The sequence below is a fragment of the Ambystoma mexicanum genome, chromosome 12 (assembly GCF_040938575.1).
Source record: "Ambystoma mexicanum isolate Mex_15411 chromosome 12, UKY_AmexF1_1, whole genome shotgun sequence".
In the NCBI taxonomy this organism is placed as follows: domain Eukaryota; kingdom Metazoa; phylum Chordata; class Amphibia; order Caudata; family Ambystomatidae; genus Ambystoma; species Ambystoma mexicanum.
This window is the reverse complement of record NC_090936.1, coordinates 569,772,670-569,787,832: the sequence shown is the minus strand read 5'-3', so window position 1 is coordinate 569,787,832 and position 15,163 is coordinate 569,772,670. Positions and strand designations below refer to the sequence as shown.

Sequence of the window (15,163 nt, the reverse complement as noted above, 5' to 3'; positions counted from 1 at the left end):
CAGGTGCCGGATCTCATAACTCCCCATTCCCATAGAGTCCTGTAGGACTCTCTGGGAGTGGGGAGACAGAAGCGCTTCTGCTAACGGTGCTGCCGCTTCCGTGAAGAGTCTGCGTACTGTGGCACCTGCGCCTGGCAGGGTGAGAACTGTCAGGCGCAGTGGCCCCGGCAGGCAAACTTGTAATTTTCCGGTCCGGAAACAAGGTTGCCAGTAAGCTTACCCGGCACCCTTGTTTCCAGATCAGCAATGTCATAATGAGGCCCATGATATCCTTTCCACCAGTGATATTCTTATCATTGGCTGCGTTCAACAGTAGGGGAAATGAATGCCATAGCAGTTGCTGTAATGAAAAATATCAAGGTCATCAGAATCACTTTGATGATACATCCGTCACTTCCCAGCAAGCACTCACGGACCAGGGCTGCCTGACCTTTGCAGCCGGGATCTTGAAATACATACTTTGGCAAAGCTAACAGTTTTGGCTTTTGTGAAGGCATGGGATCCATATTTTTCAGGCACTGCCATAATTGTGCTAGTTGACCATAAAATGTCATACGCTGGAAAATTGTGCAGTAGCTGGGCATATTCCTGCCGTGCCTAGTAAATGCCTAACTAATACCTATATGGATTTGTATGTATTTGATTTTATATAGTGCAAACCTAGCTAGGAAAGAATAGCTCATTGTACATGTGTTTGAGGTTAACATACGTGGTAAATGGTGTTACAATATGTGGCACAGATTTCATAGCCATAAGGGTTAAAGGTGATGCGGGAATGCAAGTATACTACTAGGTGTTAACTGAAGAGTATGATCTCGAGTTCCTTCAGGAATTGCAAGAGCGTTAGCACAATCCGGAATGTCATCGGGACGGTGTTCCAGAAGGCAAAGACCCACCAAGAGAAGGCCCTTTTCCTGTTTTTCTGCCCTGTGTGCAAGTTCTGTCTTGAGGGTATACAAGCCTGTATGAGTTTATACAAGAGCCAAAACTGTTGGCTTTGCCAATACTTGTTTGTAACATGAATTCAGTGCAAGGAACTGTGGCAAGGACACACAATGTTTACAAATCAAGTTGGCTGAAGGTACATTTGATTAAGTCAGTTTTATTACATCGAGAGCTGGTTTATAGCTGCTATTAAGCTATTACCTTTCAGAAGGCAGGTCGGAAAGCACAGAACTAGACACTGCAATATTTTGGCCAGCATTGGATATTACTGCTGCATTTACTGTGCAGCCACATTCCGAGTTTGAATTTGAAGTGCAGCATGGCACTGGAATTCAATTCTCCTTTTCAAGGCCAAAAAGCCACAGATTTCCCTTGCAGAATTCGTGCTCACTGTAAACCCACTAAAAATCCAAACGGAGTTTTATGGACTCCAAAAATTAGGATTTGTACCACCATACCAGTATTCATAATCCAGTGGTAATTGCATGGGACCACGTGGAGGTAATGGTAAACAATATTGGCGTTAAATGGGCATGCCTCCAATTTACCCCAAAACTCATAATGTGGCCCCATGTGTTTTTCCCTGTATATTTGGTGGCATATTTATGCTACAAAAAGCCTTAAACCATAATAATCTTCATTTAGGTGAGACTTACATTTTAATTCCAACTCACTCTCTTGAACAAATGATGTGAGTCAAGTCAAATTATATTTTTGAGAATCGAAATCCTGAAAACCCTATGGAACTGCCCCAAAATCTAGCGCACTTCTGTGATCTACTGAATAAAAAGTACTTCATGTGCAGTATATATAATAAATCAGTTCCCACACATTCCTTGATAGGGTGAACTTTGCTGCAAATCTTTTCTTCTCACATGAGCTCAAGAGACCCTCATGTGGGAAGGTTGTATCCCCGTTTCAAAATAAGTTTCAGTACAAATGCCTAAAAACGCCATCCAGGCTCTGTGTTTTTCTTTGCGTGTGAGACTTGTAGTCTTAAAGTTAACATATGAAAATCAAAAGTACAAATGTTTCAGTCCAAAGGAAAAAAAAAGACAAGATGTCCGAGTCATACATGCACAGGGACACTTAGTAGCTCTGTAAAACAGCACTCTAATGAAAATTAGGCTGAAACATTTTAGGACCTTCTTCCAAGCCTCCAAAAAATAAGAATAATGTTTGCACTTAAATCCTGCATAGCTCTCAAGGTTCCCCTTGCCGTGGACGAGGAGACCATCCAGTCCTCTTGTTTTCTGTGAATTCTGGGAATTGTAGTTTTCCAGATGTGCAAATGAGAAAAAAAACCGACATGTTGCAAAATTCCAGGAACAAGCAGGGCTGGTTGACTTTTTACACATAGGACAATTTACGAGTGGGAATCTTTAATAAGCAAAATTCGAATTACCGTATTTAATGAAGAGGGGATGAAGTAATTTCAAGTAACTTTAAAATGTGCATTTTCCTTGCGTTGGTAATTGTAGTCAAGGGAATGTTAAAATGTCTCCAGAACGCTTCAATGTGTCTACCATTTTACAAAGAAGCTGCCCCTCATCACCCCTCTACACATTTTCATTTAAACACACACACCTCTGTTCCAAAAGGGTTTCATTAGCTTTATGTGTGTTTATGAGCTGCCATGAAGCTTCAGCTGTGAATGGTAGCGTGCATGTGAGAATGCTTGTGTTCTGTTTCCTAAGACGGAATCCTATGCCCCCGCGTTTGCCTTTTAAACATGAGCTAAAACATGCATGTATAAGAACATGTCTTGATTTCATGCAAGGCTGGCGATGGGTTTAAAGCTGCTCTCCCAGCTCCTGCCAATGCAGATTTTTTTAAATGTATTTATGCATTTAAAGAGCACACTAAACCCATGGGCATCAAGGCGCTAGTTACAAGATTAGGTGACACAGATCAATCCAGCAAGGGGCCCTGTGAGACTGGCAGTGTCGTGACGTGTTTACGAAAGGACCAATAGGATTGCTCTGATCTCAGAGCTAGGGGTAGAGAGTTCCAGTTCTTGAAGACAATGACTCTGAATCTTGGGGTAATAATATGGTGAGTGTAGGAGGTGCGAGTCGGTCTTGAAGATTGTGATTTTTTTTTAGTCTTTGGGAGAGGTAAATGGGGGCAGAGTTGGATAGGCACTTGTGGGCAAAGTGCTGCTAAGTGGAAGCAGTCTGCAGTCTCTGCGGGAAGTTAATCTTTCTATGATTGTTTTTCTGACTTTTTGTGCTACACCGAGTCTGGACTCTTGACTCTGCCCCACCAACTTCAACTTCGACAAAACCTTGCAGGACCCGCGAAGCAGCTGCAAAGTGCTGCTAAGTGGAAGCAGTCTGCGGTCTCTGTGGGACGTTCATCTTTGTTTGCTTGTTTTGTTGACTTGTTGTGCTACACCGAATCTGGACTCTTAACTCCGTCCCACCAACCTCAATTCAACAAAACCTTGCGAGACCCGCAAAGCAGCTGCAAAGTGCTGCTAAATTGAAACGGTCTGCGTTCTCTGTGGGACGTTCATCTTTGTTTGCTTGTTTTGCTGACTTTTTGTGCTACACGTAGTCCGGACTCTTGACTCTGCCCCACCAACCTCAACTTCAACAAAACCTTGCGGGACTTGTGAAGTGGCCGCAAAGTGCTGATAAGTCGAAGTGGTACGTGGTACACGGCAGTCAGGCCAGGCCAGGTAAGGACCCTTCCACGCTCATGTGAGTACCTTGAATGAATTTTCGTACAGACCCTATCTGGCTTCTTACTGACAGGCTTCCCTCAGCGTCTCCCCAACCGCAAAGCCTGTGACATTTGCCCATATCCCTGAATACAGTAAATAGGTAACACGGGCAAAACTGCTGTAAGAACAAAAAGCCATTCCTCGAGATCCCGGGTCATTCAGACATGCGTCATGCATGGGCTTGAGGAGTCAGGGAGCCCAAGGGAAATGCTGAGAGTTTGCCCAGAAATATGAGTCTCTCCCTTGGAGAGCAGGAAACCAATCGGAGTGGGCAATACTACCCCGGGACCTGTGTGTCACGACAGGAGGACATGATTGAGGAAGTCATTACATCAAGTTCTGAAGGAGGTCGTAAACAGCAGTTGCAGACACAAACTCTGCCCTGAAGGAATGGGTTGTATTGGACGAAAGGGGAATGAGCGGCTGCAGATCTCCCTCTTCCTCCGATTTTTCATCAAAGGATCAAGGGAACAATTCCCATGGGCTCACCCATAAGCAGTCAATTGATTAGTGACTTCTTTAAAAAATCATTTTCAAGCACTGTGGCGAGACCCGTGGTAGGTTTGAAAGCAATGGCGGGAATTGATCATTCTCACATGAACGATCTATGTTTGATAGATTTCGCCAATTCAATGGCCGCAGTCCTGGCCCAAGCCCCTGAGTTTGAGAGCGGGCCGAATGAGACACAGCAATTTCGTGGGGCATCTGTCTTTGGTTCACCCACTGACCTGACAAATATACTGGACAAATCTAGAATTGACCAACAACTACAGGAACAAAAAGCCTGTAACACATCCAACGATGGGCCAAAGTTACATCATACATTGTTGGAAGCGGACGAACGGCTTCGCCCACAATCTCAGAACTGAATATGGTGCTAAGTTCCTTCGTCGCACTATATGATACAATTTACGAAGAGGTAAAGGGCCACACAAACTATTAGGACTCCATTGCACGAAAACTGGATATCAGGGGGTATTTGATGTGTCCAGTAACATTAGCTCTTCCGGTAATGCTCCCCATGCCCCCTCAACATTTCCAACACCCGATCGTTATAGACTCCTCAGAGGACGATGCAGGTCCCAAAAGAGGGGCGGTAGAGCCTTTAATCCTTCCTCCTAAAAAATCGCTCCATGACATTGAACCATCAACGATTGATGTGGAGAGACCAGTAATAAATCCTATTGGAGTAAACCTGCAGCAAGTGCAACGGGCCCTGCAGGAGAAATACAAGTCAAAAAATTCAAAGGCACATAACAAGGAAAAATGCTTCCTCAATGAACTTTTTGCAAAATCTGCCCATTGAGGAACTTTTTCATGGGCCTACTTGCAAAACAAAGAGAAACATTCAGATGCAACAGGAGGGGGACCACCTGACAGAGGATACAAGCTGCTTGAAGGCGGGAATCTATCTTGAAGGGAAAAAAATCTGTAGATCCTACAGGGGTCCATATGATGCCAACAGGGGAAAAACTGCCCAAGAAAGATATAGGAGTCCAGTCGGATACAGTGACTGAAAGTCACTTACCACTTAAGGTCCTCACCAGCAACCAACAAAGTAACATATTACCAGATCATCAAAGAGTGTCCACGAACAATACTTCAAGCAATAAAGTAGTCGAGTTGGAGAAGTTGCAACAACGCGGCCCAGAGGGAGAAATATGGTCTGCCACTGTTAAGGTGGCAGTGACTTCGGAGCACAAGAAGCACCAATAATCCACACAATAGTCGAGCCAGTCAGATCTACAAAAACAACTAAAGGGGGCAATAAATACAGGCCAGAGGAGGACATTGTAAATCTAACACCCCCCATGCCAACCCAAAGGTCAACATGGATGGCCTGTATGAAAATCTTTATTGGCCGATAAAATATGGAGGAGCTTCAGGCAATGGTTGCTATATTGAGACGTCCCAACACGAAAACCTCATAAGGACCACACTGAAGGACAAGTGGCCGAACATTCCAACCAGCTCTATTCAAGAAAACGGGAGACATCATCCTGCCATAGATGGCTACTAGGCTTCGAGCAGAGAAGTTGTTGGTTAAATGGGGCCGTCTCTACAAGACCACCAAGTCTGGAGAAGTGAAAGAGAAAATTACTCCCACCCTCCAAGAGGTCCTTTTTTGCACCCGCCGAAAGCCCCAGAGGGTGTTCAAGATATGAGATGGATGCCTACGGACTCTGGAGGTCCATCGTGTAATTATGACACCCATTTCTCCCGCTAGTAGATGGACAATCTCCCCTGTATTCATCGAGGCATTCATTCTACGCCTGAAACACACCTGGACGATAAAAAAGTTGCATTGTCTTGTATTCAGGATTGTGGGGTAGAGGTGTGCTTGAACAGATGGAATGTGCTGACCATCTTTTCCGAGATCTCAACTCTAAGAACAATTTCCTCCCAGATATGGAGAGGATTCACTTTCCTAGGTATCCTCAATCAAACATATGTGTAATCTACATCCACTCAATTTTGGTTATGGGATCAGTCCTTGCAGAGCAGTAAACCTAAAGCCGTGGGCATTACAATAGAAAGAATGACAGTGTTGAAGGCTCCTGTGAATGGGTGGGTCCCAAAGAATGTTCTGAACGATGGGGAAAACGGTTGCTGTAAGAACAACAGAGAAAGGGCCAGTATGGTCCCCAATGATTGTGTTGTAAGTCCCTACTACAGGGATCATGGACAAAGATGTAATTTATGTAAATACTGTGAAAACGCAGGCAAGCGGATATCAGGGAAATAAATGACAAATCTAAGGGTCTGGGCTATCAGAAATTAGTCTGAGCCTTGTTTTATGGAATTCCCGTAGCTTCGTTCATTTGCACTGTAATAAAGAGGCTTGGGACAGATTAACTTGTAATTCAAGTATATTCCTCCAGGAAACTTGGTTGTCTTTATGTCCTGCTATAGAGGGTCATGAGACGTTCTTTCAAGCAGCAAGGGCTGGAGAGGTGGGAAGGCCCTCTGGTGGCTTAATGACCCCAATTAGTAGAGAACAATGATTGGGGGCAGTACAGATTGATCAGATGCCCTTTAGGATTCTAGCAGTAGAATTAAAGACTACAAATTCACTTCCAAACTTTATTTAAATAGATATTTATTGGCACAGGGGGGTGGCAGATCTAGTTATTTTCCTGTGCCAAATTGAAGAATGTGGAAACTGTCCGAGAGCAGCCTCACAGGGGTGGCAGGCGATCTAAATGCAAACTGCCCTGATTCCCTTCCGGTTGAAGACATACACAATGTTATTTTCAGTTCCAACCCTCTTGACTTTAATGCATTGGCATGTTTAAAATGGGTGGCGTTGATGATGTCCTTAGGTCTTAACATGATAAATAAGTCCAACATAGTGTCGGGGAAGCTTAAGCATACATGGCAGAGAGGAACCAGTATTTCGGTACTCGATTATGTCTTTGCAGATAATGCACTCTTTAATGTCTGTTCAGACTTCGAAGTGATGCCGAATACTTGGAGTGACCATAGCATGGTGTGCACAAGGTTTGAGATAACCTACACAGCAGCGGGAACAAGATTCCTAAAAGATCTCATTGCTAATATTGGTAGTAATAGACTGAAATGGCCAATGAGGAACATGGCTAGATTCAATCAAGGCATGTTGAGGTTGATGACCTTACCTCGTATGAGAGGAAAAGGGAGTGTCTTGGAGTTCGCAATTATTCAGAAACACTACACAACTTTGCCCAGATGACCCTCATTCAGGGGAAACCATCAGGGAAGGAAGGAAAAACCTCCCCAACTCATAAATACAGTGATCATTTGGTGTTGAAGATAAGGGAGCTGCAAAACAAATTAAGACTGATAGAGAAAAGTAAGGGGGATCACATTGAAGAAAATAACAAATCCTGATTACTAAAACAAGGATATAGAAACATCTGCAAACAGATTAGAGCAACTTTAGAACAGAGGGATGCCGAAAGTATGCTCAGAATCTTGATCAACAAAGATACCCGCACTTTCTGGGCAACAGTAAATACATTAGAACAAACATAGTCCATTATTCAGCTGAACACTGTGTCAGAGAGTGCGTGGGTCAATCATATTGAGTCACTTTACTCATCAAATGTAGTTCAATCAGGGATTGTAAAGAATTACCAGATACAAGGCACACCCTTTAAATACAAGCTTGGAGTGGAGTCAGTTCAATAAGGAAAATAATAAAGAAGTTAAAGGCCTCAGGGGTACGGGATCCAAGTGGAATTACGAATGACCTCTTAAAGAGTGACCCGAACACTTAGTCAATGCTCCTCTCTTTTTTGTTTGTAAGCATATTGGATAGCAATGTGATTGCTGTATCCTGGCAGTCCTCTTATGTAGTATCCATATTTAAGAAAGGGGGCAAATGAGACCCAAGAAACTATAGACATATCTCACTTTTGGACATAGAGAGCAACATTTTTGCTTCTCTCGTATTACGTTACCTCGAGGACACGGCTATGTCCTCAGGGAGACTGGACAGATTCCAAACGGGTTTCTGGCGGTGCCATTCAGTGGGGCGGTGATCAGGGAATTTCAAGATAGAATGAAGGGGGACACAGAAATTCAGCATATTTATAGCATCAGTTGATTTATCATCCACCTTTGACTGGGTAGACTGCTCGAAGCTCTGTCTTTCATTCTTAGGAGGTCACTTACATGAGTACCAAGTTGGGTGATGATACAGTTGATAGCATTCTGTATTGTTTTTGGCTGCCGCGCAGGGTGCACACATGCCAGCATCTATTTTTATGAGCCAGTTGTTCCCCTTCACTTGCCCATGGAATCCCGGGAACGATGGAACAACACAGCCCAGTCTGGATCTGGAAATTAGCATCAGATAGTTTTGCACTCCCCAGACTTGGACCTGGCACTGTCATTGGCTTGCCAACCAGCTATTAGAGTGTTTAAATGCCATGGGGATTCTGGTGCAACCTCGTGGGTACTTCCTATTTCTAAAAGTGTTTTTAACAGGTTTGGTCATTTAGTGAAGCCTAGAAACACTTTAATGCTTTTAGTGTGCTTTTCTTGTGAATTAATGCATCCTTTCATTCAACCATCCATGCAAACCAATCCATCTATTCTAACCCCCTATCTGCTCATCCATCCAACCATATAAACCCATCTATCCATGGAGATACTGTAAATTCGCTCTCCCCGCCCCTTAAAATACTCAGAGAATCATGTCCATTGAAGGTTCTCAAAGAGGTAACTAACTGTTCAGACCTGTGAAAAACATTTATTGACTGAATAATTCAGAACATGCAAGAGGGCGGCGCAGAGTCATATACAAGATCTTCCTTTCAATGTGACGGACCACCTCATTCTCTGTATCCTTTATCTGTTTCTTTCACAGCAAACCACCAGCGGTTCAACCCTCAGCAGTCGTCCACCTTCCAGTCCACCAGTCAGAGTGTCTCCATCCAGTATGGCACTGGCAGTATGACAGGGTTCTTAGGCTACGACACCGTCCAGGTAAGGCCGGCCAGAGGTGCCGGGTAGAAATGGTGGTGGGCCGATCCTGAAGCACAGACTTGTAAAGTTGGTAAATGTATCGGACCAGTGTCTGCCAAAGAAGAGAGCATTGGTTCGGTAGAGTTCTGGCAGCTGAGCCTGTGAGAATGCTAGAAGGTACATTTCATGCAATCAAACACTGGTAAGGGAGACAGAGGTCATCGAAATGATCATGTTTGACACAAGTTCTTTGCTTCCATTTACCGTTTTCAGTTGGTGTGGTTGGTGACTATCGTTCTGCGATCACCACAGTTTTAATAAGACTAGGAGGTAACTAAGGTCGGGTCCTGGCATCTTATCTAGCAATTAATGTGTGTTTTTGAAATCAGAGACTTCACACAAAACGAGGATTTTAGAGTTGCCCGCTCCTTTGTGGATTAGTAACCGTTTTTGCATGTAGAATATGTGATCCTGATTTGTTTAGGGTGCTTTGTAAGCACTCTATTGCTAAGAGCAGTGTAAATGTCAATGCCATTCAAGTAGTGATTTTAGATTGTGGCGCGAGTGAAGGATTTTGAACCCATTTGATACAAGTGGCCATACAGGTATGCCACCCATTTGACAAAAACAAGATACTTAAAACAACTGATGTCATAATGAATTACCTGAACAGCCTTTTGACAGCACTGCGAAGGTCATCGCAGACGAATCACTCACACCATTTCTCAATGTCGTCGATGCACAAGGTATATTGCCAGAATGCTCAATTATGGGACATATGTTCTCCCAGTTGAAGAAACCCACATGTGACCCAGATGACTCAGTCAACTATCACCCCATCATGCATCTAGAGTTTCTCAGCAAAGAGATTGGGAACACCATTACCATCCAGTTGCACAAAAGAGTCACTCAGCAAAATCACCTTTAGGGCAACCAATCCAGTTTCTGACTAAGATGCATCACATTGACTGTCGCCATCCAAGTTATGGATGCTGCTCGTCACATCCTGGATGAAGGGGATGTCTGCTTACTCATCCTTCTCAAACGCTCGGCATCTTTATTACTGCTGCCTATGAAGCCTCCTCAACATCCTCACTGCATGCATTGGGCTTCGACAGAACAGTCTTGCAATAGTTCACCCCCCCACCTCTCCAACAGAGACCAATTTATCCAGATGGGCCCCCAACAGATGCCAGCGCTGCCCACTAACCAGCAGAGTTCCACGAGGCTCCATATCTCCCCTGTCATCTTTAACCTCTGGGGGAACTCCTCGGCAAAACCAATATCAGTCAAATTTCGCCCTGAGGGAGATGGAATGCTTGTTTATTGAAATGTGTGTTGCAATTGAAACACCTGCCAACATCTTTGAGCAAGACCAGCATATCAACATACTATTTTGCATTAAGATGTATCATTTGCAAGTATCTTGAGCAAACATCTTATGCAGAACAATGTTTTCTTATGAAATGATGAGGGCAACTATATTATTTTGCATACCTTGCAAAATAATAAAATTGCTGAACCAAGATTTATGTAACATTCTACATTTAACAACTAACAAATTAATCTTGTGACATTCTTACATGTTAACCACATTACACATGTAGTTAATAAGTTGAAACAATTGTTGATTGGGATTTTCACATTCAAGGTATCTACCTCTGGAGGTACAAACTTGTGCTAAAAGACTTCCAACTCTGAGCAGAATCAATGATCCAGGCCTAGAAAATTCCAGTTGGTGCCCAAGGCTAATATAACAACAATTCCAACCAAAAATCAATATCTGAACCTGAGAAAACTCCCTATGTATGAGTTATAGTCCCAAGCATCAATAATACCAGTCATCCAAATTCAGCAAATCGTTCTCTGATGTATCTGAGAAGCTCAAAATCAATCCGAATACATTGCAGTGTCTTGTGCATGAAATTCAACAGTGTTTGTTGCCCTTCAGAAGAAACTAAAAGCAAACCATTGTAGTAATTCTCTCAGCCACCATAGCATGATCAATCTCCCACTGGTTATCCAGGAAAGTGTCAAAAAGCCAAGTACCAATATTTGAAGCCTCAAATGTCTCCATGTATGTTCCTGAACAACGTCAATATCTGCAACTACAATGGGTTAGAAATAATCCCAAACACAGATAACCTTCAAACCATCAAATACAAAAGGTTTTTTGTAGTCATGGAGAAGGTAAATGGAAGCCCAACCATCCATGTTCTCAACCATAATATCCTTAGCAATGTCCTTATGCTGATCCAGAGAAGAGTGATCCAAATATATCCGCTCAAGCCCTCACCCTATACCCATGGTAGTTCAGAGAGTCCCTATACCTATGGTAGTCCAGGGAAGAGAAGCACATGCTCATCAATGCTGTCAACTGCCGGATTCTGAGCCATCTTCTTCTGGTGAGCCAGAAAGGATAAATGCAAACAAAGTCTCCAACAGAGACAGTAGAATGATCATGGGTAAGACCTCGCAAGGGATCCAAGTAAGTAAAGGCTGTTATCAATACTACCAGCCACACAAGTTGGCTCATTTTGTTTAGTAGGGATGTAGAGGCACATGAATGCAAGCATAACCATTAGTACCTTGAATTCTATGTACATTGCTGATTTGGACCTAACTGCACTGTTCCATTGGGATTAAAAAGATGGGAAGGTGAGATTCACACTCAAGGGTAGAACATCTCTTGTCTCCTCCAGAGGAAGGCAAGGCTTCCAAATCTTTGATAACACTTACCAACAATTGAAATGTTGCTTTTGAGGATTCGAGAGCTTCAGCAGTTTCCAGCTTCTCCATTGTTTTTTTATGCTGGTAAATGATCCTTTTTGATGTGTGTCATCAAGTAAATAATGCTTACACACATTAGAATGGTTTCTCTCTTTCTCTTTGGGAAACTTGTATTATAAAATATATTAGGTTTTGCCCACATGTAACAGTTTTACCATATTGCTTTAATTATTTACAATTATTATCATAATGGTGAAAAATGCAGGTCTTAAGCTATCTCCACCACTCCTGTTTAGGTTGCCGGCATTGAGGATACAAACCAGATCTTTGGTTTGAGCGAGACGGAGCCTGGCACCTTCCTGTACTCGTCTCCCTTCGATGGGATCCTGGGTCTAGCCTATCCCAACATCGCTTCCTCCGGAGCAACTCCAGTGTTTGATAACATGATTAATCAAGGGCTGGTGCCCCAGGAGGTCTTCTCAGTCTACTTAAGCTCGTGAGTGTTTTGAATGGTTACAGAGAACGGTGACCCAGCTGATCTATATGTTGAAACATTTGTGATATATCGAAGGTTTTTGATGATGATGCTAAGGAATTATTGCAGGGGTGTGGTTTCATTGATAGACCCAAATCGCAGCACTGTGGATGACATGTGACGGCGTAGTACTGATTTGGTGCACTAATTTCAAGTCTTTTGTAAAAATGAGGTACCTAGGAGTTAGAACTTGTTGCTAGATTTTTGAAAATAGGTCTTACCCCCAGCTCTATAAAGGAGAAATGATATAGTTGGAAGAGATTAGCGGGAAGGATCCTGACTCCTATGTTTCAACAACATTTTCTGAGAGATAGGCAGTCTGATGCTAACAGTCCTTTTCTGTAATTTTAACTTTGGAAGTGATAGGATACACATTTCTACAACTAGAGCTGGGAGTAACACTCTAAAATGTATCAACAGTAATAAAATAGTCGAGCTCTAGTAGTGAGAGCCTATGTCTGGGAATGATGACCGTGTTGATTTAAATGTAAAATAGGAGCCGTGAGGCATAGTAGTGAGAGCAGGGCCTTCTTCGGAACACCTGGATTGTAATTCCAGGGGTATTTGGGAAGCGGGGGTCTCTAATTAGGAATGGCTTAGTTTCGGCATTGCAATAGTAGTATTCTGGGAGAGGAGAGAAGTGTTCAGGACTGGGAGATATAATTTCTAGATATAATTCTGTGAGTGGCAAGGCCTACTGGTGAGATCTCATGCTCCCAGCCAGAATACCTGCAGTTTACACTCATAGCTGCAAGGATGCCACTATATGTTGCTGTAATCTCTTGCTGTGAATAAGTGTAGTCTTGTCTCAGCTCTGGGAGAATTACCTATTTGGACTGGGAGCTAATTCTTCCGCTGTTATTTTAGCTCAAGGAGTGATGGCAAGTCCAATGAAAAGAACCCAGTGTAAGCAGTCTGAATTCACCAGCACTAACCCCGGATAAGGAGTGAGATATCGGGATGGGCTAGGAATCAGGATCGTCAGGTTTGAACTTCAGCTTTGCTAAAGAAGTGAAATCAGTAATAGAGGCTGAGACTGGGAGTGGGGACTCATGCAGTCAGAATAAATAATGAGACTAGATATAGGAGTCACAGACCCTTAGCTATGATCCTAGGTTTCAGAAAGGAATGACATTTGGGATATTCCCATTGCTCTGGTGAAGGCATGCAATTAGGGTTGCAGGCCACTGTCCCCGAGCTCCAGCCCTAAATTGGAGAAAAGTATGAAGATCTGTGATCATTGGCTGGCATTCAAAGCTCCTACACTGTAACCCTAAACCTGGCCAATGGTGGTATTTGGAGATAGGTGCTCATGGTTGGGGCACTACCCCTGTGCAGGATTACACAATAAGCTTACAAGTCTCATGCTTAGGTGTCCCAGAGGTCAGGTAAGCATGGATTTTGAATAATTAAACAAGTAAAACATTCCAAGCAACAAGGGAAGCCTCTGAGGTCCTGGTGCCAAGGGGTAATCGAGAGTCTCAGTCCACCAAGGAGTAGCTCCGAGTTCCAATCCAGGCTCTTAGAAAAGGGTAAGATATGATTTAAGCGCTCGTGGTTTTGGTTCTGAATGTAAGAGTTCCAGTCACAGCTCTTTTAAACAATTGAGTGCAGGGGTTGCAGTGCAAGGCGTGTGGTCAGAATTAGCGGACTGCTGCCCTGGATGTTAAATTACGTTAAATTGTATTAGTACCGTGCCCTTCACAACCCTGGCACCTAGCCTTGTCTAGGACCGGACGTTTTGTGACCTTGACAGGGTAGCTCCGTACCTTAGTCCGTTGATGGGAAAAAAGTAGAATGTGGGGGGTGAAGGGGTAGAAATAACACGCTATGCAGTGATTATATGGGGGGGGGGGGGGGCAGAATGAAATAATACCAAAAAAATAAGGAAAAATAAATATATGTGGTTGGGGTAAGGGCTTATAGAGTGGGGTTAAAAGCATTGGGGTAATGCAGGTTTTGGGGAAACCCATTTAAAAAGACTTGATAATTTTTTCTGTATTATTTCATTCACTATTTTTTGATTTGTTATGATCACATGGAACCAAATAGCATCAGCAAAATAAATAAAAGTAATGAAGATAGACTGGATTAGTGAAATGATGCAAGCAGGTTTTAAGGGAAATGATGGTATGGGAGAATGTGTGTGGTAGCATGGATGCAAGTCTTTAATCTGTGCTTGCTTATAGAATAGCATCATCAGAACAAACATAAATTAATGTGTAGATGGTTTTAAAAAGATCCTACTTTTAACATTATGAGCTTTAAATAGGCATGGAGGTGAGTAGTCCAGGAAATATATAGTGTATAGTTGCATGATGGCTTGAGAGGTGCTCAAGTGGGCCCTTTTAGTTTGGAGACTTTCAACCCAATAGTTTATAAGAAAACATTCCTGTAGGAAGAGAATGGTGTGTTTTACCTTGCCAGCTGACTAGATGTGTCAGCCCAAAGATTTGGGCCTGTAAAGAAGTTTTCATGAAGGGATGGAGGTGGAAGTGGACAGGTAATGGAAGTACGGATTCTACTAAAGTAGGTTCTATTAGTGACAGGTTGACAGAAATCCATTGTCTCAATATGCATGGAATGTATGGAAGGCTAGTTATCTGAACCTTAGCCAGGATGGCAGAAGGGTGGGAAAGTATCTAGAACTGCATGGAAAATGAAGGCTGAATTTGGGATTTGAGTGTAATCCCCCTATTTCTGTAGTTGCAATGTTGCAGGATAGATGTAGGAAAGGAATGAGAAACTGACATTTGAAAGAATGTTGAGAGTAA

General features: G+C 43.0%; 1 protein-coding gene across 1 annotated transcript in view; it reads left to right on the top strand.

Annotated features, from left to right (window-relative positions):
• Positions 1-15,163, top strand: part of LOC138513017 (pepsin A-like) — a 43,333-nt gene that overhangs the window by 16,289 nt on the left and 11,881 nt on the right. The window contains exons 4-5 of the mRNA XM_069627732.1: positions 9,027-9,145; positions 12,151-12,350. Of these exons, the coding sequence (XP_069483833.1) occupies positions 9,027-9,145; positions 12,151-12,350 (319 nt within the window). The remainder of the gene's footprint in view (positions 1-9,026; positions 9,146-12,150; positions 12,351-15,163) is intronic.